Below are 25,473 nucleotides of genomic sequence, written 5' to 3' on the forward strand. Positions count from 1 at the left end.
TATAAAATTCACAGTTTTCCTGGGAGAAACTCAGCTACTCAGTAAAGGTAGGAAAGTCTGTACATGGCTGGTAACTGCTTGTGCCTCAGTTTACCCACCTGGAAAATTAATATTAGTAACATCTGCTTTCCAGGTCTGATATTATTTAAGATTTTATAAGAGAAGTTTTGAGATGCAGAGGTTCAAATGAGCAATAGATATTATTACACATTTTCACTTCTGCCATTTATTTAGGTTTTCTAATAGCAGATTCCCAACAAGGGCAAGTAGGCAGAGCAAAACAGAACACTCAAGATGAGCCACAAAAAGCCATGCAAAAGAGGCAGGTCTGAGATAATAAATCTCTAACATACCTAAGGAAAAGTCTTCGGCATGGAGTTGCTTCTTTTGAGTCAGAACATTCCAAGCTCAAATTTCTCCCTGCAATGCAATCCCAAAAGTACAGTCCTGCCTCTTGTCTGGCTAACAGAGTTGCAACCCTGTGCCCCTGTGGCCACATCACTTTCAGTGTTGGCATCTTCCCTACAACCTCGTGGCACAGGCAATGCCAGCACCTGCCCCACTGGGTGCCTCAGCTCTGCCAACAAAGGTCAAGTGACACTGGCTTTTCTCCTCTCAAATTCTGTGAGCCCTTGCTGGAAACTGCATAACAGGGAAATGGTTTTGCCAGATGGCAAAGGATGGTTTGGATCTTGCTGGCGATTTTCCATCAGTATTTATATATTTTTGCCTTTCACCTGAGTGCCATGCTTTGACATATCTAGATAAACACTGGCAGCCTGTGCCCTGCCTCATGCCCATGCCCAGCAAGGCGATGTCCTCAAGTGCAAGGCATCAGGCTCCTGCCAGCTTAAGGATGCAGATCTCTGTCTGACTGAAATGTCAGATACTATATTAAAAAGGTAGCAGATTGTGGTGCTAATGAAGTGCTGCAGCCTGTCGCTATGTTACCAACTGCTCTGAACTGACATGTCAGAAGGAACAGCAAGGAAAATGCCCAGAATCCCTGTTTGGATCCCCTTCCCACACCTACCACTGACTGAACTATTTTAAATATTTACAGATTTAGCCAGCATGTTTCTTTATAAACAAAGCCTAAAATGATAAATAGATAAATATGTTACCCCAGCAAGCCTGCTGTCTAAAATCATCCTCTTGCCTCTCCACTTTGGCTCAGATTGCATCCTTCACTCTTCACAGAGGAGCATTGCTTAGGGAATGGGCATTTCTCTGCCCCTTATCTGTCCCTTAAAGAGGCCAACATCACCCTGCATCACTGTGTTCAAAAGCAAATTGAAAAAAGTAACAGAGATGTTTTCCTGCCGACTGGGAATGAGGTGAGAGCTGTGGATGCTCTTTAAAAAGAGAGGGGGATACTCTCCATCCCTCAGCCTGCAGATTTTACCTGTTATTGCCTTATTTATACAGAGTTAGCATCACCATCCTCAGCAATGAGTGTTGCTGGATAATAAAACTGGCTGCAGCTGGCCTGGGGGAGTGAGGGCAGAAGGAAGGAGGGTGATGTACAAGAGCACAGCCAATGCTTTGCTTTCATCCAGTACAGAGCAGCACAGAGCTCCCAGCAAGCCTAATGCCTTCCCTTTCCTCAGCAAACCCACCTACTGTGCTAAGCAGAAAAAACTCCCAACCACACTGCTTCTGCTCTCATGGCAATTTTCATAAATAAAGAGAACAAAGGAGAGTCCTTATCATGATGCCAGGGATTCACTGTGACTTGCCTGGCAATTTTGATATGAGATGAGTCTTCATCACAGGCCATGTTTGCTGAGATTGTGTTTGGAAGAGCACCACGTCAGGATGGGTCTCTGTGCTCATTGGCTCCAATGCTATTTTTATAACTCTCTCCTCAGTCAAGAAAACAAACTGCTTGGAGTCATGTTTTTTTTTCCTCCTGCCCACTATGCAGAAATGGAATTCTTGATTATTTTACCAGCTGTGGCTAAATTTTCAGTTCTATAAAATGGTAGGTTTTCCCAACACTATGTAAAGTGATCTGTTCTTTTAAAACCTACAACATTTAACTTAGAAACAGGTTCATTTTCTGCTAAATTATCTAACATATAATTGTCCTAATTCAGTAGTAAAATATTTTAAACTGGTTTTGGGTGAAAGTAAATTTGTACTAAAAATATACAGCAGATACATTTTCGAGAGCCATTTTCATTATGAAAGTAATTTTGTTGTTTGTGAAAATTGCACCCAAATAGCAGTGGCTGCCAGGCATTAAACTCCAATAAAGAATTTTTTTCTAGATTATATGAATGTAAGCATCACGAGGAGTGTGTCTGGATTTCTGCAGGGTACAACCCCTAAGCTCCAGGTGCCAGATGAAATGAAGGAAACAATGTGATATTATTTGCTGCTACTTGATATGGTAGTCCATAGGTAATGGAAAACAGAATTTAAAATAAAGACAAACCAAAACTACCTACATCCTGCAATTCCAGGTATTCCTGACTGTGTTTGAAAACAAATTGCTCAGGGCATAACTGAAGCTGTGTGCACCCAGGAGGGTCCAGCTACTCTCCCTGTCCTTCTGGTGGTAAGGGCACACAGTGGCAACAGCTGTATTAAAAAGGAGAGGAAAACAGGCATTTCACCAAATTTCTGATTAGCAGTGCATAAAAGCTTCATGGCCTATCACACATGATCAACCTATTGACCCTTGTGACATATGCCATCAGTTCTTGTTGCTCCTGCCACACAACTCAGAGGAAAACTGGCAGAACTTCTGCATCCAACGCCAGGGCACACCAATATCTTACAGGTGCTGTATCTGCTCCTCTCTCTGCTTCATTTTCTGTTCCTCCTTCTTGCACCCACACTTGTGAATGGGCAGAATCCAGACATACCTGAGACAAATATCTGAGAAAACACCTTGTTCTTTAGGCTCTGCTTAGCAACAGCTGCCATCAGACCTATTTGGATAGGGTAAGATTGCATAAAAAGGAAAGAAAGGGACTGTCAGGGCCAACTCCAGTGCTCTACAGCAGCTTCCAGGGGTACAGTAGAAGGCTGGGTTTGCTAGAACAGGACAGGGCTTCACAGGAATGTGTGTGCTTTATTACAAGAGATAATTACTGAAGACAAGGAATTGTTAGTCCAAAACAGCTGTGGGATGTCCATTGCTCGAGGTTTTCCAGATGTCTGCCGGGTATATTTTAGGCATGAGGTGGCAATATGAGCCTGATGATTAAATAAGATCCCTTCCAGCCCTATTTTCTATGACTGTATAATTCTGACATATATTTTAATATATTTTCTTCTCCCTAAGAAAGAGGAAATGCTGCTGTACTGTTATTTAGCAATATTTCATGGTATGTTTTTATTGACAGCAAGGTCTCTGGAGTGTAAGATGTCAGGTACACTCACTCAAATATAAATAATAAAATAGGTTTTTTTCTCCTCTATTAATTCCACTTAGCCCTTTCTTCCCTTTCTGCAGACAGATTCCTGATTTACATAATTGGAGCGGAGAGTTTTGTTTTCCCCTTTCCAGCAGAAAGTTTTGTTGTATTTTTTCCCCCCGTGGGAATTCAGTGCATGAGTTTAACAACATCAGCCTGGTTGATTGAAATGTGCCTTTTAACTTTGTCTTAAGAGAAAACCTAGAGGAAAAATGTGAAAGAAAAACAACTCTAAATGAAACGTGCAAGGTAACTGCTACTGCACAGTGGATCATTGGCAGAATATTGTTAAGGTCTGTCTGCATCAGCAAGGCTTGTAATGAAACAAATTGTCAGGGCCTTCAGACAGTTTGTTGTAATGAGGAGAAGTCTTCTGTGGTCAAGTCTCTTGACTCTACTTGTTTTTATCCATTTACTGGCAGGGTGTGTTTTGTAGATGAACCATTATTGGCAGATGGCAGACAAGCACATGTGCACTCAGCTGGACACCCAGGAGCCTCAGTAAATTGTGAGATATCCATAAGACCAAAGGAAGCATTGTCTAGGTAAATTTTGGCCATAGGGAAATCTGGTAAAACAACAGTCTCTCACATCCAAAGGCTTGACAAATGTTGTGTACATGGGAGCTGATACCTTTATGTTCTCTGTTTTTCTGAGCCTGAGATATCCATCGGATTGTTAAAATTCCTAGGGGCATTCTGAGTTACCAGCAAAAGAGAAGAAGCCTCACAGATGTATCCACATTTCCACATTTGTCTTTATGCTGGGAAAGCAACAGAATTCATTTTCTAGCTCATAATCAATAACTCCAGTACTACAGTGGGAGAAGGAGCATTTAAACGATTATAGAAATGTAATTTCATAAATGCAATTTGTCTTAGATATCAACTTATACTGTGTGCTTTAATTTCACAAAGTCAGTGCAGTAGGACAGAGGCATGTGTGAATCTTTCCCACTGTGCCCAGGCTCTGCACAGAGACTTTGTTCTTTTTCAGTTCTCAGAAGTGCAGCTCTTACTCTATGCAAGAAAAAGAACATTCCTTGGTGTTTTCAGTTTCTATAGTGCTTCCTTGACTGGCTGGATGCTCTCGTAGTAAGAGAAAAATTTAACTTATTTGGTTAAAATGTTGTCCATCTCTTCCCTCTGCTTTTGAAGCATCCAAAACATATGCCAGGGAGGAACATTACAGAGAGTTACAGAAAGATAAAATGGAGATGTAATAAACATGGAAGAGTGAGAAAAAGATGCTTTTTCTCTGCAGCCAACTTTTCTCCTGGGTTTTCTGAGTTGAAAACACAACACTTAGATGCAAACTGTTTTGTGTTGGACAGTGGATGATAATATAAGGTCGTTGAGATGGATTGCAGACCAACAGTGAGCATGAAACTTATTGGCTCAGAATGGAAATGAAGCAGGGTTTTTTTGTCTTGAGACTACAGATGGGCAAACTGCAATGAATTGATTTGGAATTGAGCAGATCCCTAAGGAAAACAGCCTGCAAAAGAGGGCAAACTGAGTGGCTTCCAGCAGGCTCAGCCCCTTACTGCCAAGCTTGCATCCATATTCAAACCCAGAATCAGCCATCTGCTGCAGAATGAAGAATATCACCTCCAGCACCAGGAACATCCAGACTTATATGGTTGAAAGTCCCCAGTTTTCATCTGACAGCCCAACGGTGGCTTTAGAAATCAGAGTTTCTGATTGAAACAGATTGGTCATCTAACTTAGTAGAATCCCCAGTAGTTATTAGGATCAAATTTACCCTCTGAGCATTTCATTTCAGTGCACTGGAACAGGTTGCCCAGAGAAGCTGTGGATGCCCCATCCCCGGATGTGTTTAAGGACAGGTTGGAAGGAGCTCTGAGCAATGTGGAATAGTGAAAGGTGTCCATGCCCATGGCAAGGGAGGGCTGGAACTAGATGACTTTTAGGGTCTTTTCCAACCCAAACCATTCCATGATTTTATGATCTTTTTATAATATTTCATCTAGAAAATTTCTTAAAGATTAACAGTAATCTCAAGGAAAAAGAAGTTTCTGAGAAGTTACATTAACATCCACAGTAATATGGAACTATCCTACCATTCCTTATAAAAACATAAACAAATATCCAAAGAAAGTGTGTAAAAAGGGGATTTCTAGTAGAAGCACTGCAAGCAAATTTCGAATCAGTTCTGATTCTTAAAATAATAGAGGATCAGAACAGCATCACAACAAATTAAGTACATGACAAATATAAAAGGGAAAATAAGACAAATCTGGTTTGTTTTTATTGATGGCTTCCATTCTATACTTGCTAAGTTATTATTTTTTAAAAGCCAATATGACTTTAATTTTTGGGGTCTGTGATAATGCAAAAGCAGCTTAAAAAAAAAAAAAGAAGTAGATCCCATTGTTCCCTTGGGACAATTTTAGGAAGGATAACTTCAGCTTGCTTAAATAGGTTCACTGAAATGATAAATAGCAGCATTTATAAAAGTAGCCATTGTACCCAAAGGCAGGTGCTGTCCTTTACTACATTGAAGTATTTTGTAAAAGTATGATGAACAGTAATCAAATATTATTATAAAAATGATATAAGTTGCGTGTTTGTTTATAAAAAAGCATCTATTTCAGATTCTGACAGAATCCTGGCAGAAACACTGCTAGAGCCATTTAGGAGCATATAAACAAATTAGTAATTTGGAAGACAAGCTCAGATCAATACATGTTAGATCAGCTGGGTCTCTCAAAAAAAAAAATTGGATGGAAGGCACAACAGAGATGGGCTTCTTAATGGATTGGAAAGGTGAAAGTGATTAGAGATAAGATTATTCTGCACTCAGATAAGATGTGCTCAATGCCTTCCTGACAGGTGATTACTAGTATGGGATAGTAGAGAATTATACTTCCAGTTATTTCTAGAATATCTGCTAGTGTAAGAGTTTGTGCAAAGATGTGTGAGCATCTACATGCCAAATATCACCCCACACACACTTTCAAAAAGAAAATGTTGGATTCAGTCTACAGATTCCGGGATTGTATTTACTGTGGTACTGTCAGAGAGATGGGTGACCTTGCATCAAACATTGTTACTTCTCTATACCTCAATTTCTTCATTTCCAACATTATGACAATCACACTGACTTTGTCATGGACTGTATTGAGATCTGCTGATGAAAAATATTTCATGTTAATGGACTGAAAATCACTTACAGCTATTTCTCACTCGTATGAGTTGGTTAAAATAATAGCCATGAGTTTGATTTGTGTCAGTGCCAGGGTTTTTACTTCCTTCTCAGCACACTGCTTTTCACTGAACTGATCTTTTCTTTCCTATGCCATTGTGTTACAATTTAGGAGCCTTATCAGATCATAGCACTTGAACAGAGAACACAAAAAGGTTTCATTACCCCAAAGAACTCAGAGATCCATAATGGGAATTGTCAGTGCATTTTTGTTAGGTACATTTGTACCCTTTAGCATTGCTTTCTCCACAACATTTCCAATATTCCAAACTTTCATGTTTTTCCCCTTGAGTCTCAGAAAGGGGAAGGAAGAAAGAAGAGAAACTCTCTGTGTGTCTAAGAGCCTGTTCACTGATTCCTTTTCACACTCCCAGCCTAGCAGGCCCTGAACAGCTACCTACCTGACTGGCCTCAGGATCTTCAAGCCCATCAAAAGATTTATTGTGGGATGGTTATTTGGTACCTTTTTAAATGTTTCCATATGCCTCTCTCAATGCAAAAAACAATCTGAATAACACCTGACAGCCAACTTATGCACAGTCTGTAGACACAAAAACATTTTCAAATTCTGCTACTAACAACACAATAATGATCAATAACTTTTCTTATTTGCAAGATATGGAATAGAAAAAGCATGAGAGGAGAATATATGCATAAAGTGGACCTTCTTTCCAATACTCAATTTTATTTTTTTTTCCTTTCCAATACTTAATTTTCAGGATGAGATGTGTGAGTTCCTCTAGTTTTTCCTGCATCCTAAGTGTCATGTTGCATGGGTTTACTGGAAGAAAAAAGGGCCACAAAAAGAACAAATTACTCGACAGCATTACTGTCACCTGTGCAAAGAAAGTATTGCAGTGGCACCTTGCAATGTTGTATCTAGTTTATTGTTTTTCTTTGAAGAACCATATTCAAATACTAGGAAAGAACACACTTATTTTACCTTGTCTGCAGTCTGGTATTTGCAGCAAAGGCTCTTTTCAAGCATTCCTGAGCTTTAGGCTTTAACCTGTACCACAGAGTAAAGGAGGTTAAAACAGAGGTAAAAATGTCATGACAACCTGTCTGGGACTGTTGGGCAGAGGGCATGGAGATGATGCTGGGGAAAAGATGCTTAACTGGTATTAAAGTCAAGGATAATTTATGAACAGCACCACAATTAGTTTTTCCCAACAAAACTTGCATAACTCAATTATTTTTCTTCTTTTTCTATGGGCCATTTTATTTGAGGTGGGATGGGACTTTGAAAATCATTAATCTTGTCCTGAGGCAATTACCTCATAAATAATATACTGCACACAAGATATTTATATAGTGCACAAAGAAAAATTAGGGAGTACTAGGACTGAGAAGACCTTTTCAGTTGTGCTTCTTCCCTTTGTGCAGTTCTGCTCCTACATAGTCCCTTAAGCTTTCATTTCATGCTTACAACTGTTTTTCTCAGCAGGCACCCTTCCTCAAACAAAGAAGTCTGAAGCCTCTCTGGAGATTGTGTTTAAGCATTCCTGCCTGAGGTCCAGGCCATCAGCTCAATAGACCATTCCAAATGATCTTGTTTTATGTGTTGCTGCACATCAAGAGCCTTACCAGGGCCATGTGGCATGACACAGCTGTGCTTTTCCAATTGTTTTAGAAGGAAAATGAAAGCTTTGAAACAGCAAAATAAAATATTGAAATGAACTAAAAAAAAAAGATACACATCTGGTAAAATCTAAACAAAAGGAGAGTGTCTAGTGAGGCTTCATTGACTCCAGGGTATACTGATGCAAAGGGCCCTAATTGTTAAAACAGCTCAGAAGATGCATTTCATTCAGGGCACCCTGCTACACATTGAAGTGTGTTTCTGCTTCCTACCAAGGTTTCTCAGTTAGCACATTGCTGCTGCTCAGGGATCACACTTCCTCATGTCCCTGAGCAATACCAGCACAAATTTTTACTGCAGGAGCTCATCTGATATCAGGCCTTTTAGGGGCCAGTTCAAGAAGACATGAAGGAAGAACAGTTTGATTCCCTTTCTCCTTTTATCTCTTTAAGATATGACAGCACACTGTGCAAAATTCCCCAAGTACAGAACCAGCTCCAGCTATAGCTTAACACTTCAGTTCTTTGGGTTTTTTTACCTTAAGCTTTGACATAATTATTTTCATGCCTTAGCAGATGTAACTACAATAATTAGAGGCAGCTCCTGGAATGAGCTTCAAGGATAATTGCCTGGGTACTTGCGAAATAAGGGACAAAAAGGGGAAAAGAATATTATCTTCCTGGCTTTGCTAAACACTTTGCTAAACAGAATCAGTAACTACAAAACTATATTTGTTTACCTTTGCACTTCCACATAAAGTCATTCTCAGATGTACAGTGAATTCTTATGATGCTTTTAATTCTTATGTGCATATTAAACAAAAAGGGTGCAGGAAACTGTCCTGCACTTAGGTTATGTAACAGGTGAACAGGGAACTGAGCAGAAGATTTGCTGTAAAGTTACAAATTAAAGTTACAAATATTATTACAATAATATTCTTTTCCCCTTTTCTTCCTTCATGTCTTCCTTCTGTTTCTTCCAGCAATTTCATTCAGGATCTAGGAAATGTTTCCCTTTACTATGACTGGGAAATATCCTGGGTTAAATTTACATTGAATAGAGGGTTAAATTAAATTCTCAGTGGGGAAGGAATGGTTACTAAGGCAACAGGAGCATGCATTTGATACCTGTTATTCAAGTCTGTAACCTCATGCTCATTACCTATCACATTGTTTTTTAATAGTCACTCTAAAATGGGTGTTGCCAGAACCACCTTACTTTGACCTAAGTGGCAAGACATGAACTAATGTGAAAAGAACTTGCACCTACCATCAGTATATTAAAATACTTCTTGAGAAGTAGAGATCTTTTTATCCGAAGAACAACTTTTACTTCCATGGAATAAAAAATATCCGAAAAGCATTTGTAAACACAATTGTGAAGGAGTTCTGAACTAGAAAACAGCAGATCATATTGTGATTTACTGAAAAAAACCTGTGAAATTAGCAAAACTGAAATACCCACTACCCCTCAGCAGAAACTGAGCACTGACAGGTCAGAACTGCCTGCAGGAGAAGATTAAGAGCATCTGGCTGTACACATTATTGAAGACCACGAGCAATATGAAATGTTTGAGATTAAAGTGGAGCACTTGTGTCTCTCTATGTTTTTCTCCCATGTTAGATGAGAATAATACATTTATTATGAGAATATATTATCAGAATGAGAAGGTATATGCTAGTTGTGGTTTATAGTAGTTAATAGAGGTCAGGAATGTTATGACAAGAACTTGCAAGAAGCAGTACACATTGTACAACACAATAGCACTTCACAAAGCTCTTAGGACACCCTTGTGCAGCCTCCCATAAGATCAGAGAATCAAGTACACATAGCAATTCATCTCTAAGCTTATTCAAAACTCTTTCATTCAGAAATTAAATGTCAACATAAATGGATGCTTTAACTTGAACAAAAAATTATATACTTTGAAAATGCTTCCTTGAGAGTGATTTTTGTTTCCCTTTGTAATCATCAGATTGTGTTATTTCATTTAATTTAGACTTTTAAACCACTCTAATATAAGTATGTGATATTATACAAAATGTACATGACACACATGAACACGGTGTTTTATTTTAATAGCATATAAATTTGACAGTGCAATTAACAAGGTCTGTTCATGGAAAGCGTGAGCTTGCCTCGCTGTTTCTTGACACACTACCAGAAAGAAGTTGGGATCAGCTGGATCATCTCAGTTTTCTACTTCAGTACCCTTTCAGAAGGCAAGACATTAAGTTAGTCCTTTTGTAAATTAGGCCTTAAATGCCCCATGCTTTCCATAATTTGGAGTTAGGCCTCTAAGTCTATCACATTTCCTCATCCATGGAATTTACACCTTTGCAGCCTCAATGTTCCCAAGTACAACAGAGACATATCTATCATCCATCTAAAAGAATTGTGCTATTGAAGTAAAGGATCTCATTGTCTGCATCTAAATGAGGCTATGAAAGAAGGAGCACTCAGTTACTGAAACAGAAGGAAATTTCGTGTTCTGAATTACATATTACAGACAAGTACAAAGCACAGATTTGATCTTACATTCATCAATCTGCTTAAAAAAAATCAATACATATTTTTCTTAAGCTAAAATCTCATATCTTATAATATCCTTGACTTTATCTGTATGAAATCACAGTAATTTGAATGCTCCCTGTAACACCACATTGGCCTAAACAGAAGAATCATTCAATCAGTTCAAAAAGTCATTGCAGGAAAAATTATGCACTTAGTATGAGTTCCAGACTTTTTCTTTTGCTTTTATTAAATCTTGTAAATATTCATTTATCTAAAGGTAGCTGTCACATGAAGCATGGGTTTTAGTAGCATTTGAAACTCTAAATCCTTGTTGGGGTCTTTAAATTATTTAGCCCAAACCCAAAAGCCTGCAAAAGAGGGCAAACTGAGTGGCCCTCCTTGACCCTCAAGGAGAAGGCTTGAGATGCTCTGGAGCTGTAATTTCTCAATAGAAGCACTCACAGGCACAGCAGTCAGGTGCAGGGCTGAAAAGAGCATTCATAGAAGTTGTGCTCCCCAGATTTACTTTAATGGCTTGTCTTGTACAGTGCTGGAAACTTGGGAAGTGGCAGCACAAAATTTCTTGGTAACTTGGTAACTGGGAGCATTTGAACTCTGATTACTTGCCAGTGAGTATGACAGTCATCAAAGAAAAACAGAAAGTGAGTGAATACCAAATAACTGTAATCAAGTAAGTGGGGTTCCTCAATTCTGTGATGCGTGCAGGTTATTGTTTGCACTGAAGACTAAAAAGAAATGTGGACAGGGCTCAGCAGAAAGCAACCAGTGTAGATTTTCTTGTGTCAGAGATTAATTGAATATTTAGAGCCACAGTCCTGCAAAGGCATGACATCTGTGACTTGTCACCTGAACTTCTCACTGTATACCTGGAATTTGCTTCAAAACAAGAGTCCTGGGCATTTAAAAAGAAATATTTTCTTTTTGACATTACTACTGTAAGGAGAACAGGTCACTCTTTAGTTATCTCTATATTAATTCAGATTATTTTAATTAGCTGAAGAAATGATGTCTAAGAAAAGAACACCAGGTAGTTAAAGGGGCTTGGGATTTTAGGGGTGACAGGTTGGTTTTTTTTTGTTTTGTTTTCATAAAAAGCAGAACAAACAATCTCATGGTAGAAAGAGGAGAGCTAATTAAAGTTTGGACAGACAATCTTACTCTGTTTGAAGGGTTGTTTTTTAAAGCGCAACACCACAATTAGATTATTCCACCAAGTTTAATGAAGTGGGTCAGTTAAACCAGTGCCTCTCTGTCTCTTATCTAGTGAAAATCTGGAGTGACTTTTGGAAGGAAAAAAGTGTTTGAAACAACTTTTAATAAATATTACCTAATTCTGGAATAAAAAAATTGAAAGATGTTTATAATTTTTTGTAATTTGAAAATATTCCTTACATTCTTGCTCGGCAAAAGAGCACCATCTACTGATCACTCTGAAATTCCTGTATGATGTTTCCTTTGCATGTGTTCTATTTGTGTGCAACGTCATAAACTTAACTCCAGAAGTTCTGGATGACTCTTGAACACGTGAGAGAAAGCTTGTGTACCTTCAGCCATCAGCTAATAGCACTGTGATGTTTGATTGCTTTACTAGCCAGCAGCACCTTAGCAGCAGGCACCAAGCGCAGCCTTCCGGGCACAGAGGGCCCCAGCGAGGATTCTCCCAGCCTTGTCTCACAACCCAGGGGTGGTAGCCAAGGCTGGAGAGCCTGTGTGTGCACTCAGGGCCTTGAGTGCAGCAAGAAAGCTTAGCTATAAATAGGTTTTCTTTGCTCATTTTTCTGCCCTTTTGATAGGATTTGAGTTCTTAAAAAGCTCTAGTGCTGTTCTGAGAAACAATTTCAGAAAACTGGTGTGCTGGTGATTGCTATCATCCTATGAGTGATGGGACTATTTCCCCAGTGTCTCACACCTGATGTGATTGTGATGATTGTCTCTAAACCAGAATGTGAGGAGCTGAACCAAGAGCTCCCACAGCTGCCTGCACAGCTAGAGTTTGAAATGCCAGCTAGATCTGCATGACTGGCACCCTTGCCTTCTGTGGGTCTGGCACAGAGTAGAATTCGTTTCATATCTATTATGTGCTCATGCAATTATGCCTCTCCGTGAGTCACTGGAGAATTATATATTCCTCATACATCATCTACTTCTCATGTATTGTCCTTGTCAGGCCACAGCACAGCAGCTAGAGCTGAAAGGTATCATTACTCAATAATTTCTTGCTTGACTCAGCCTCCAATTTTTGAATTTCTAGTCCCTGGGACATGTATTCATGGGAACATCTCAATTGGCTGGGGGAGGAGTTGTTTAAAGAACATTTCTAGATGTTGTAGCTCCAGGGTAAAAACTTAAAATCATGACTCATTTGCGTTCAAGATACTCCACTACTCTGCCTATAAATAAAATCATCAGTCTTTTGGGTTTGAGGGTTTTTTTAATTATACCCTATAACTTATATTGAACGGGTTTCCATTTCTCCTGGCAGGGTAGATGATTATTTCTTTATTCCTGTATGCAAAGACTGAAAAATCTCTTTTCTCCATTAAAAGAAAAAAAGAAAACCTGAAAGATGCATATGGCACAGCCTCTCTGACCTGCACCATCATCTGACTGCCCTCATGATGAAACAGTAGAAAGCTGAGTCCAAGTCAAATATAAGTTGCCTATATATATAAATATACTGAAGGAGTGGAGAAAAAAGAATAAAGCAGAGCCATTTACATGGGTAAAACCAGAGGCTCTAAGGTGTGTGGTCAGATATTAAGCAGATAAATTACAGCCACCTGTAGGCATATATATCACTGTGTGAGATAATTTCAAAATATATGATAAATTCATAGACAGGGTTTCCAGATCACCTTTTGTTGAAATGCAGGATCAAGTTGCAATGCTAGGATGGAATGAATGGCTAAATGGGTCAGGAAATGCAGTTTCATGCATCTACAAGTAAAAGAAAGTGTGGTTGAATTATCTTTTTTTTTTTTTAATTTAAAGTATTTCAAATTTCCACGGTTAGTTTGTTGGAGAAGCATCCCGTTGTTATTTTGCACATAAAGAAAATTTTGCTTGTATTTTCTGTTTTCTAGCTACCCCTCAATCTCTCTGATTCCCTCCCCTTGTGCCAAGGGTCTTGTGGAGTAACTCTAGAGAGGAACAAGCCATAGATGTTTAGATTCATATATTAAATTAGAACATCCATCATCAGACCATGCCACAAGAGTAAGGACCACTTTCTCATTTTATTGGAAATGCAGAAACGATCTTCACTGACGTGGGGCCAAGGTCCTGCACTGTTGTGTCACCCCAGGGGGGTGACAGATCCCTCAACTGTCACCCTCCAACTTATGATTCATGCTTCCCTTCAGCCCTGCTGCTCAGAGACATTCTGTAGGTTTATCTCTTCTGGTTCTCCTGGGGCTCACCTTCCTCATGCTTTTAAGTTTCCTTCTTTCTGCTAAGGAGCACTTTTAGGAGAAGGGAGTGCTCTGGAGTGCACCCTGGAGTTCACTCTGAGCCCAGCAGTGCCTGACATCTCCCTGTTCCAGCTGCTGCTGCAGCCCCGTTTCCTGCAGGGCTCCGCAGGCTGGCTGAGGGCTGGCATGAAGGGCTAAGCTGCTCTCTCTGCCTCTCTGAATGACAAATCATTCACACAAAGCAACGCAGACTCCAGTGTACACAATCAGCTTTGGCTCTCAGAGAGCTCTGTGTAAAAATTGACTTTGAGAGGGTCAATATGAACCACTATAAACTAACTACTTCTTCTAGTCATAACTACATTTGAAAATTTGGCCTTAAACAGTCTGACTTACACTGTGAGTCAGGGATGCTTTCTGTTTTTCTGTCAAAAATGTAGCAGGCTATTGATCTGAGAACTCCAGAGGGCCTTTGGGATACAGCCACTAAGAGGAGACAGAAGGCACTGGAAGTTATTATGGAAAAGATGGCTTCAACAACTTTAATTAACAATAAACTGCACCTCCACCAGGAAAGATTTGAGATGAAAGGCTACCTATTTTTTTTTTGAGGTAGGCAATTACACTTGAAAGGTCATAAGTCCTACTAAATTTTTGGCAAGCTTACTGTCCTGCAGTTCTAATTTCTTATTACATATTGTTCAATACATATCAAGTGCAGAATACATTGTGTATCTATTGTGTACTGTAATAGTGCATGTCTCCATGGCAAGACAAAAGAGTCCTGGATAATTATAGCTTCTCAGAAACCTTGAAACCACATCACAGACTATAGAAGATATTTTACTAAAATAAAGTAAAGAAAATGGGCAGAACTAAAACCAAAATGTATAGATTAAACACAATAAAATTTTAACAGAAATTTTAGTAGAAGGCTTTCTGGCTCCATCTGGTGTTTATTTTACAACATTTCTACCTCAAGGCAGTATGATTTCCCTTTCCATCTGCACATGGGAAATGAAGAGTGGTATTAAAAAGACAGTTAAACATACATATTCTGAGGACTTACATTCAAAGTTGTATATTATTTATTGTGAAAGTAAAAAGAGAATACTTTTTAAATTTAGTTTTTATATCCTGTGACTTAAATAATTTTCACCTCTGAGAAAGATCCTCTATACCAAACTTATCATTTCTCCTTAGGATACCAGTTAGAATGCCAAAACACTATTCCTCCCTACCAGCCTTGCTTTGCTTGCATCTCATGATGGCTAAATCAATATACTGCTTTATTCAAATAAACTCTCAGATATTTGCAACACAATTATCATAAATTTTCACATCAAATATTTTATTGGTTCTGCTTCCAGATCTGACAATCACATAATTACTGTGCCTGTACAGAAAAATCACCTGCTTCACTTGGTTTGTAATAGTTTCTAGGAGGAGTTGATCCAGCCCTGTCCCAGGGGTTGAAGCCACACTAATGATTCTTTAGTTTCCTAAGCCTTCTTTTGGGTCCTTCTTATAGATGTGTCTGACATTCCAGTCATTAAAGATATCCTCTGATCTCCATAACTTTTAATTATAAATATTAGTATTATAGACAGTGGCCCTGCAGCAATGTCAGCCACTTCTCTCACTGGGGCAAATTTTGTCCAGGCACGTAGACTCATGGGGATATCAAAATTTAAACTCTTCTTTGTTAGCAATTCTCACAATATCATGACAGAACACCCTTCTTTTTCTACTGGGCCTAATATCTAAAACATCATTGTCCTAATATGTTCATAACCCAGCAAATTTATTGTAAAAGCAGGGTAAATTAAATGTTATCCTTTAAAAAAGGTATTCTCACTTTCCATAGAGTGGAGTACATATGTACTGCACATGCTCCATAAAAAACAATATTAAATCAACATGAATGCATCTTCAATATGATTTAGAGAATATTGAGAATAATGCTGAGTAGCCAGTACTTCCTGAGAAACAAGCTTTCTGCATGCCTCACGGGCTTGATTGTACTTGCAGAATACCAGAGTATAGTAGATAACATTGAGAAAGTCTACCCTAGCAGTAAAAAAAGTAGGTTTAGGTTGTTTATTTGGGGCTTTTGGTTTAGCTTCTCTCTCCCACAACCCCATTTATAAAAACATAATTGTTGCAATGAAAGCTGTCAGAGTGAGCTCTTCCTTTCATTAACGTATGCCATCCACAGCACCACCCTCTACACTCTCTGACCCAAAATGATTCAGCATTGGCTGATGCAAATGGAATAGTTTTACTTTAAAGGAAAAAAAAATTGGCAGTCCTCTAAATGTCACAGAGGAAATTTATGGCATGTAGGAAAATAACCCTGTAGAGTAATGTTGAGCCAAGACTGTCGAACACATGTTGTATTTATTATAGCCTAAGTATAATAACAACATATTTAATGAGCCTTATTTCCCTGTGATGATACTGTGGAGGCATTATAACTACTAAAAGCCTTGTTTGCCCCATCTGGTTTCTGACATGTGCTCAGGCTAGAGTCTAATATTATCTCAGGGCTCTGATCCTCCACATGGAGAAGGCTTCAGTATTAGGAAAATAGTTTTTAGCAGCTCATTTGTTCTTCTTTCCAGAACAAAGCTCATTTGAGAGACCCCTGGAAGAGTCAGTCATTCCAGAGGGCAAGGAAGTCCAGCCCTGGCTCTTGTGCCACGTCTATTCAAATCTTTGTGTCACTTCCAGCTGTCAGCTCTCTCTCAGGGAGTGAAGAACACAACAGCTTTGGGACATCCTGAAATTCAAGAGAAAGTGGTCTCAAGTGCAGGTCCTTTGCAGGACAAAAAAAAAAAAAAAAAAAAAAAAAAAAAAAAAAAAAAAGGGGGTGTTACTTAGTATCTTTCTGTGCTTTTTTTTCCTGAAGTGGGTAGGAGATACTTTACTTCACCAAGGTCCCTTCCTTAGAAAGGAAGATGCTACAAATTTTCTGTTAGATGGAGCATTGGGGCTTTCTGGGAACTGAGATGCAATCTGAGTTAACTTGCTTTCAGGGTAGAGTTTCCCAAGAGCTCAAACATATACCTATCTCATGGGGGGGGCTTTGTTTAGTTTTCTTTTTGTTTTGTTTGGGGTGGGGTTTTTTTTTTGTTTGGGGTTTTGTTTTTTGGGGGCTTTTGTTTGTTTGTTTGTTTTCTTGTGTGTTTTTTGAGAGTTTTTTGTTAGGTTTTTTGTTTGGGTGTTTGGGTTTTTTTATTTTTTGAGGGTTTTTTGTCTGAAAATTTGCTGGGGTGGGGGGGGGAAGAGTTTTGAAATAAATTGCGATAAAGCCTGCGATCTCTTACTGCCTCGCAGCTAGAGAATTCTTCCTGAGATTTACTGCCCAAATCCCAATGAATTAAGTGTAGCCATTAAAAGAAGCTGAACCCAAAGTGATTCACAAAGCACAACTACTCATGCAAACTAAACAAACAAAAAAAAAAACACCAACAAAAACAAACTAAAACCAAACAACAGGCACCGCTCGGCACCCCCCCGCAGCCCCTCAGGAGGGCCGGGAATGGCGCGGTCGCGGCTCCCCCTCAGGCCGGGGCGCGGCGGGGCCGGGCCGGAGGCCGGGCCGGAGCCTTCCCCAGTCCACAGCGGCGAGGGCGGGCCCGGAAGGGGAGCAGCCACCGCCCGCCTCACTTCCCCGGCTGTCGGGCGGGGCGGCAGCGCGGGCAGCGGGCACCATGCTGCAGTTCTTGGTAAGGCTCTGGGCTCTGAGGCGCGGCGCCGCGCTGCCGTCATGGCACGGCGGGGCCGCTGCCCGGCTGAGGGGAAAGGGCGCGGTGTCCGGCCACAGCACGGCCCCGTGTCCGGCCACGCAGGGGCTCCGTGTCCGGCCACAGCACAGCCCCTTGTCCGGCCACTCAGGGGCTCCGTGTCCGGCCACAGCACAGCCCCTTGTCCGGCCACCCAGGGGCTCCGTGTCCGGCCACAGCACAGCCCCTTGTCCGGCCACCCAGGGGCTCCGTGTCCGGCCGCAGCACGGCCCCGTGTCCCGCCACCCCGCGGCCCCTGCCCCCGGGACGGCTGTGCCCGGTGTTGGCTCGCCGGCAGCGCCCCATCCTTGGGCGGCTTCCCTTCTCCTCCTCCTTCCCCCCCGTCCCCCTTGTTCTCGCAGAACGGTGCCGTAAAGCTGCTCTGAAAATGGAGTTGCACCGCTTGTTTTTCCTCCAAGCCTTAATTTGCCTTGGAGATTCTGCTTGCTCACGGTGATGCTCTCCTTGCTGCTCAAATTTCTTTGTGTAAGCATAAATGCCTCCTTCATAGTGAGAGCAGCCTATGCCGTTTTGTGCACCCTTAAAAGTGTACCGCTGGAGATGTGGGTTTTTATATATGGAAATTAAAGCGAGGGATCGTGTTTCATTACTGCCCCGAAGAACAGCAGAATTATTAGACTGAATATTAGACTTCATCTTGCTTTGGGGTGAGATAATGCAGCAGGCCAGTGAGTTTCATAGCAAGTGATGCAGAGCAAGAAATGATGGCCTGTTGTAAATTGGGATAGTCTTGCCTGTTTTTATATAATAAATAAATAAATAAATGAGGCCTATTTCTCATCCCAGCTTCATAATAACAAGTATGAAAGCCTCAGTCATTTCTGTAGCTGTTTATAATCCCCTCTGCACCCGAATGGAAACCTTCAGTAAGGCTAAATATGGTTAGCATCTCTCAAAGTTTCTGTGTTTATCAGCTGTACTGCTTTCTGCTAATAGGGATTTTTTTTTTTGTTTGGTTTTTTTGTAGATGAAAATACTTTATAATTACAACTTCTCATCAGTGCATGACTGTTAGACAAAAGATATACTAATTCTGGGTTTCTTCCCTGCTTGGGTGTAGTTTGGATGTTTGACTCTTGCTCTCCCTGGTTAGGACTGTAGCAGAGAGATAAAGGAATAATCTCACAAACCTTGTGTTTTTGCAGTCCAGAGTTAAGCTTTGAATAAGCCATTTGTTTACAAAGCACCTCAAAATGCTGGGTGGAAACTGGAAGACCCTGAACCCTCATCAGTCCTGTTGTTTTTAGTGAATATGCACATCTTCATTGGCTGTGTGTTTTGCTTTCCATATAATTGAAGTTTTAAGTAGTGATTTTTTTTCCCCCACTGTTGGAATTGTCAGGTCTAAAAATAAATGTAACTGGGTGGATGCAGTGCTGGACTTTCCAATAAAGGAGTACACTTTAAGGGAGTGCTAATCTCAGTACTCTCTCTACTGAGTAAGGGTTGTCTCTCAACAGAATATGACATATATTGAAGAGGTTCTGGGTTAAAAGCCTAGAACACTGCTAATAAACAAGGATCTAGTTTGTGCTTCCAGGTGGCTTCCCAGACCCTGCTAAAGATACAGGAAATTCTCCTCTTCGAGAGTGATACTCTGAATTAAGAGAAACCACAGGTCTGGTTTTCATCAGTGCATTATTTGTCAGTATCTCCCACAGTACCTACTTAGCTGATAATTGAAACTACAAGAGCATATGATAAGCAGGACAGTACACACAGGACTAATTCTTCTTAAATTGTTAAAGCTAAGTTTAAAAAAAATAATTATAGGAATAGAAGGATATAATAAATATAAGTAATAAGACCAAAAATGGGTTTAAGAAAATACTGAAGTAATTTGCAGTCAGAGTTCATGTGATAGCTCTCAGCCAATTTTAGTTTTCTATAGATAGATTTTCACCAGTGCTGCTTTTGGAATGTGGATCACAGAAAAGATGAGCAGTGCTGCTTTGGGCCTGGAAAAGATGTCTGGTCAGTAAATGCTGGCAAAGTTGTTTTGTGGACTGTGGTTTTATTTTTCTTAAAATAGTCTTATTTTGACAGCAGTGACCCTGAGCAATAACATTTTTGTAAAATAGAACTGTTCTCAGCTCTTACAAAGAGTGATTTGTCTACTAACAATGGATGAAAGCACAATATTAGTAGTGCCCCCTTTCAAAATAGTTAAATGAGATTTCATGGTATAGGGCAGACTTTTTTTGAAGTGTAAAAACAAAAATAAAATGTAGGATATTTAGCAGTTGCTGAGTGAAAGTCTCATCACCTGCCTTTGTAGAGAGGAATTTTTTTCACTCTACAATTGTTCTTAGCCTTGAGGATTTTCCTCAGCTGGCAGACAGAGTCTGGGCCAGAAACTGTGCTTGTATTTTACTCTTGCTCTCCTTCCAGGGTGCATTTTTATGGACTCCCTTCATCAACTATAAGTTTGCACAGTTGTCAGAACAGGTTGTGCCCAGCTTCCAGCCAACTATACTGCCTTGGAGGAGCCCCTAGATCAGAGTGGATTTGGCTGAGAACTAATCTCTTGGGGTCAGAAGGGTTTGTCTGGAAGATGCCCAGCTGTTGCTGCAGAAGAGAAGAAGCAGGTTTACATCAGTTTAAGTTCATGTTGTGAAGTTTTGGGTTTTTTTTCCTAAGACATGTATGTCCCTTTCCAACACTGAGCACTGTTCTAGTGGGGTATTGCTTTAGGCTTTCCCATCATGGACCAAGAGTTCTGTGATGTGTAGGTCCTTGCTGCTGTCTCCCCTATTTTTTTAGGAGTTACTGCCTTTGTGGGTGTGCAGAGAACCTTACAAGGATGAACACAGCTTGATCCAAATAGTCTTGGGGATGTGGATTGAATAACAAAACTCTGTGGTATTTTGGAAATGATGGCAAGGTGTTTCTGGTGAGGAAGATGGGGAAAATTGCACCTCTCTGGGTGAAAGATGAGAAATTACGTAGGAGTGGAGTTAAAACTTGCAATATCCCTTTTTCTTTATTTTAGCCAATAAGCTTTTGATGCAAGGATGTTAACTCTTCTCCCTTTCTTCCTTTTTAGCTTGGTTTTACTCTTGGCAACGTGGTTGGGATGTATCTGGCTCAGAACTATGATGTGAGTATCTGGCTGTTCTCAGAGGTACACCTGTCCTGAACTGAAAATAAATGACTGTTTTCCCTCAATTAGAATTTAATCAGCCTTTATTTTGATGGTTCATATTATGTGAACAGAATGCAGATCATGCTCACGTGAGTTACAGGAGAACTGAGACTTCTTCAGAAAGAATTACCTCACTGAAAGAGTGGTCAGCCATTGGAACAGGCAGCACAGGGAAGTCATCCAGGGAGTCACCATCCCTGGAGGTGTTAAAGGAATGACTGGACATGGCACTTAATGTTCTGGTTAGTTAACAAAGTGCTGATTGTTCAAAGGTTGGACTCTGTGGTCTTGTAGGGTTTTTCCAACCTTAATTGCAAAAAAAAAAAAAAAAAAAAAAAGTGTAACCAAAACATCATCTAAGGTAGTGCAGTGCTTAAAGCCTAAACTTCTGTTCAGTCCTAGAGCCCAGCCTTCCTCAGGCAAAGACAGGAGAAACAGAAAAGGTTTATCAATTGCTCATGGATTTTACCAGCAGTAAATACTGGTTTCCTGTCTCAGCCTGTCTTCTTACAGTGTTCTCCTCTTAGTATAACTGTTAATAGAAATCCTCAAAGCGTGTGAAATGTTTTTCTTCTGGACCTATAATGAAAATAAGTTTTGCCAGCTTTGTTTGTAAATGTGATACTTTCTCCTACTTCAAAAAGTGTATTGACCTGCAATTTTTATTTCCTCCTTTTCTCACAGTGAGAAAAGAAAGAGAACTTTGTTCTTTTAGTTCTCAGTTAACAGTTTTCAATGTGAGAGGGCAGAGGAAAAAGATTTCAAGCTGAGCCTTCAAAACATGCTTTTACTTTCTGCCTAGTCAGCAGAATCCCTTGTAAGAGCAGTGCCACTTTATATACTGGCCGGAGGAGTTAATAACATTTAACATATAAAAATTTTTAAATTCTTAGGCAATCTGTATTAGCCTTAATAGAAAAAAGAAAACACAAATTTTTTGAGGCTTTGGTGGCATTTATGTTTTGCTTTCCTCTCATCTTCAGTATTGAAATCATCTTGCTTAAGAAAAAAATCTTACATTTTGTTCTTTGTTTATGCACAAACTTTGGTGATTTTTCCTGTCAGTCAGTCCAGTTAAAGGACTAATGAAAGGCTGTTTCTGTCCAATACAGGTTTTACAGTGTTACAAAAATGTAATCATAACAATATATTTGGATGTATCAATATGTATCACAAACATTGAATGGTGCTTTTCTGGCAGCACTGATAAAGTTTTGCCACAAGAGGGGGACTCAGGCTTTTGATTTGCTGCAAGAAGTTCCCTGGAAATGCAACACTGATTTGCAGCATGAACATGGAAATTTTACTGCTGGTGTTAAGGATGATTGGTTTGAGGTGACATTTAATATAAGCTTGTCATAATGAGGTCCTAATTCTGCAGCTGTACACACAATGTGCTTAGTAATAAGTACATGGAGGGTTCTGCTGACAGTGGTGGAGTTCTCTTGGTTTAGTTTAAATGTCAGGCAAGTTACAGGCTGGGCTCTTAATTTCATTTTCTCAAACAGAGCTTCATTCTGAAAAGGAAGGTGAGAGGAGCTTGTTACCAGTTCTGTGAGCCTCAGACTATTCAATAAGAGAACAGCATTCTGTTTGGATTAACTTCTGCTCTGTGGTCAGGTTGCATACGAAGTGAAAACCCAGGATTTTTTTTTTCACAGCTAAGAGTGGAAAATTTGCTTTAATTTTGTTTTAATCATACATTACTTTGTAAAATCATACATTATCACTCCCCAGTTTTAGCTAGTCATAATTTTTTCTTTGCTATTAAGAGCTTCAGCTTTTTTTCCCTTTCAAGTGATCAAAATTTACTGTTGGATTATTTTATCAAAATTATTTTATTTGTAAGAGAAAGCTGAAGATTTGGAGCTCACAAGCAGTAAATTGAATTTTCATTCAAGTGTGAAACTGCAAAAGGGTGCCAATTTGCAATGCAGTAGAACTCCCCAGTGAGGAATTTGGTTTCCCACCAGATGAACCAGGAGAAATATTTCTTAATAAATTTCTTGAGAACATATTTGACGCTCTTGAACGTCTCTTTTCTCTTGGGACATGACCAGTATAGTGCAATCTAATTTCCCCTTTGAAAGCCTGTGCATCAGTGTTTAAATCTGCTTATTCTTGGGAGTTTGTCTTCTTTCAGTCAGGAAGCCAGACTGGTCATGCTAAATTTCCTGTTAGGTGATCCTTTTTCCTTCCTCCTGTTCCCATCACCACTGACTTATAGCCTTAATAATCTAAGTATTTCCTGAAGCCTCATGTGAGGTGCTCTCATCTGCTGTTTGCCTGATACTGCTTAGATTTAATCTCTGTGCAAGGTAACAGATACTGGAAATATCTTTTAAAAACCAGTTTAAACTTTATGGAATTTCTTGCTTTGTGTATGGTATTGTCTTTCCTGATGAAACTCACATAGCCACAGATTTTTTGTAGTGTGGGGATTGATTGTTTTGTTTTGTCTTTAAAGATTCCTAACATTGCAAAGAAGCTGGAAGATTTTAAGAAGGATGTGGAAGCCAAGAAGAAACCTCCTAATGACAAGTCCTGAAAGAGAAATGTTCCCCAGGTCAACTCTGTGTGTGCAGCAAGGATGCAATTCTTACCTTTCAGGCAGCAAAGGTCAAGTAGAGGGTTGGCATGGGAGGTTGCTCCACTCTTAGTCTCCTAGAACTGGAATATCCTTTTGAAAGGGTGGCTGTGAACTTTTCCTGGGACTGGTTTTCAAGGGTTTCAGAATTTGGATTTGCAACTGATGCGTGACTGGATGATATCATTTGTATTTTTCAGTATTTCTTTTCCTAATATTTTGTAACCTGTTTTTACCTGATCCAACTGGAGTGCTTTTGGTCCTGTTACAATTGTAACCTCACACTTGATAATATCTTAGCTCTTAGAACAGCACAAAAGAAATTAAATGCATCAAGAAGTAACTTTCAGAGTTTCTTGTCATTTGTTGTGAGCAGTGGTTATTCACTGTCCTTAAGCCACACACACAAGCAAAGCAAAAAAAGCAGCCTTTAAAACCCCTAGTGTGTAAGAAAACACATATCCATTGTAAAACTCTTGTCTTCTGCTTGAAACCATAATTCTGCAAAAATCCTGTTATAAATTCTGAAAAAAAAAAATTGCAACGATTTGAAGAGATGTCAATTTTATTAATTCAAGAATGGAATGGAAGAGGTCTGTCAACTCTGTAACATGGTTTCAATGACAGAGTGCCCTTGACAGTTTTTTGCAGGACATGAAGAACACAGAAGAGTGCCAGGAAGGCGTTCTTGTTCTTATTGAGAATGCTTGGTGATGAAGTGCTACAGACAAGCACAGAGAATGACCTCCATTTGTTCAGGCTCTAGATTAAAGCATACCTAGAGTGCTTCTCCATTAATGTTTTAATTAGGATCAGGATTGTGCCTTCAAAGTGGTTTGTCCTTTCACTGTGTTTTCATTTGCATCATAGGAAACGCACATGGACCATGTGGTCTGTTTTCCTCTCAGAAGAGACTAAATCAGAAGATGTGCTTTGATCTCTAATGGGTGTTCAGTCCATTAGACAGGTCTAGGGGCACTCAAAAGGAAAAGAACCCAGGCTCTGGGCACTAATTGTCTTGCTTTGTCAGTGAAATGTGCTGTTTGATATAAACATAGTGTCAAAGCTTTAAAGTACAGAACTCTATGTACCCATTGTAATTTTCACTCTTTACCCCAAAGCCTTTAATTTTTTATATATCTGAGTGGACTCCCAAGTTCAGGGGTTCTCACTGGATCAGTAAAGACACATTTACAGAGTACCATACACCAAACACTTGCATCATTCACCAGAGTTTGGTGGTGACAGAGTTCTTCCACAATGCATTCCTGAAACAGAGGAAAGTATCCCTGAGACAAAGATTCTCCTTCTTCTTCTTCAAGAATACATATAGAAGAAGTTCCATATATATTCTATATATATTTATAATATAAATATATATAAGGAATATTTCACCTGTAATTTTAAATCCTTCTTTTCATCTCTGCTCTGAAATGTGTAGCTTACATAGAAGCTTTCAGTCTTTTTAGAGGATTATTTGAGAAGTTTAAAGACAACTCAAGTCAGACAATCTTAGTAGTGATACAACCAATATTCTCCACAGGAAACACTCCCAGAAACTCTGACAGGGAGAAATGGCTGTACTACCTGAACCCAGCTATCAGAAGCCCTGTGGTAGCAGCATGTATGGAAGATACCCAGAGAGATTTCCATTACCTTCGGACTTCAGACCTGACTGAAAGGATTTTCTTCCATGCCCAAAAGTGTTTCCCTAGAGTGATAGTGCTGCACGGCTGTTTTGATTTTTTC

General features: G+C 39.7%; 1 protein-coding gene across 1 annotated transcript; it reads left to right on the forward strand.

The window, feature by feature from the left end:
- The first annotated feature begins 17,805 nt into the window (after positions 1-17,805).
- Positions 17,806-24,067, forward strand: STMP1 (short transmembrane mitochondrial protein 1). Its single transcript, XM_066550105.1, has 3 exons — positions 17,806-17,914; positions 21,039-21,092; positions 23,605-24,067. The coding sequence occupies exons 1-3, from the start codon at positions 17,900-17,902 to the stop codon at positions 23,683-23,685; spliced, it is 150 nt and encodes a 49-aa protein (XP_066406202.1). The 5' UTR covers positions 17,806-17,899; the 3' UTR covers positions 23,686-24,067.
- Positions 24,068-25,473: the final 1,406 nt, after the last annotated feature.

Source organism: Molothrus aeneus, chromosome 5 (genome assembly GCF_037042795.1).
Source record: "Molothrus aeneus isolate 106 chromosome 5, BPBGC_Maene_1.0, whole genome shotgun sequence".
Classification (NCBI taxonomy): domain Eukaryota; kingdom Metazoa; phylum Chordata; class Aves; order Passeriformes; family Icteridae; genus Molothrus; species Molothrus aeneus.